General features: G+C 59.0%; 1 protein-coding gene across 1 annotated transcript; it reads left to right on the top strand.

Moving 5' to 3' along the window:
• Positions 1-22: 22 nt before the first annotated feature.
• Positions 23-1,041, top strand: LOC130588559 (cilia- and flagella-associated protein 45-like; the record flags this gene model as incomplete). The annotated part of the gene is made up of 2 exons (XM_057389469.1): positions 23-249; positions 902-1,041. Coding segments are annotated over 2 exons (306 nt in total), but the record flags the coding sequence as incomplete, so codon positions are not given.
• Positions 1,042-1,467: the final 426 nt, after the last annotated feature.

Genomic DNA, 1,467 nt, shown 5'->3' on the forward strand with positions numbered 1-1,467 from the left:
GTGACACTGTCCCCGTGTCCCCAGGGCCCACCAGCAGCACTTGGCACAGGAGCGGGTGGCGCAGGAGCAGCGGGAGCTGTCGCAGCGCCACCACGCGGAGGAGCTGCGGCGACAAATCGGCGACAGGCGACAACAGCGGCTGCGCGACAGAGAGGCGGAGCTGGAGGAGGGACAGCGACAGCAGCGGCTGGCACGGGACAGGGCGGAGCGGCTGGCGCGGCTGGCACGGGACAAACTGCAGCGCTTCAGGTGGGGTGGCGTGTCACCTCCCTGTCACCTCTGTCACCTCCTGTCACCTCTGTCACCTTCTGTGTCACCTCTGTCACCTCCTGTCACCTCCTGTGTCACCTTCTGTGTCACCTCTGTCACCCCCGTGTCACCTGTGTCACCTCCCTGTCACCTCCTGTGTCACCTCTGTCACCTTCTGTGTCACCTGTGTCACCTCCCTGTCACCTCTGTCACCCCCGTGTCACCTGTGTCCCCTCCTGCCCCCTCAGTGCCAGCAGCTGGCACGGGACAAGCTGCAGCAGTTCAGGTGGGGACAGCTCTGTCGCCTCCGTGTCACCTGTGTCACCTCCCTGTCACCTCCTGTGTCACCTCTGTCACCATGTCACCTGTGTCACCTCCTGTGCCACCTGTGTCACCTCTGCCACCCCCCTGTGTCACTTTTGCTGCCTGTGTCACCTTCTGTGTCACTTCTGTGTCACCCCCTGTGTCACCTCTGCCACCTCCTGTGAAACCTCCCTATCACCTTCTGTGTCACCTCTGCCACCTCTGTGTCACTTCTGTCACCTCTGTCACCCCCCTGTGTCCCCTCCCGTGTCCCCCCGCCCCGTGCGGTGCCACCCTCGGTGTCACCCTCGGTGTCACCCGAGCTCAGTGTCACCCCCCCCCCCTGCAGGGACAGCGGAGTCCCCGACAAAATCTGCGCCGTGGTGGAGCGCAAGGCCTGGGCCACCGTCAGCGCGGCCACCTCCTGATGTCACCTTTGTGTCACCTCTGCCACCTCTTGATGTCACCCTGGAGTCACTCTGGTGTCACCGTCAGTGCAGCCACCTCCTGATGTCACCTTTGTGTCACCTCCTGATGCCACCCTGGTGTCACCCTGGTGTCACCTCTGTCACCTCCTGCTGTCACCTCCCTGCTGTTTTGGAATAAACTCGATTTTTGTGCTGGAAGTTTGGTCTGGATCAGTCCGAGACGCCGTTTGAGCCGCCAAAATTGAGAATTTGAGAAAGATTTTTAACCACTAAAACCCAGAATTTGGGAGCGGTTTCGAATCACCAAAATCCAGAATTTGGGAGAGGTCTTTAACCAGAATTTGGGAGGGATTTTGAGCCACTGAAATCCAGAATTTGGGAGAGGATTTAAAACACCAAAATTGAGAATTTGGGAGAAGTTTTCAAGAACAACTCATCTCCTCCAGCTTGTTTGAGAACCACAGCAAGGGCACAGCTTCTCCTTACT

This window comes from Malurus melanocephalus, unplaced genomic scaffold, assembly GCF_030028575.1.
Source record: "Malurus melanocephalus ecotype Western Australia unplaced genomic scaffold, MMel_1.1 scaffold_6538, whole genome shotgun sequence".
Lineage (NCBI taxonomy): Eukaryota > Metazoa > Chordata > Aves > Passeriformes > Maluridae > Malurus > Malurus melanocephalus.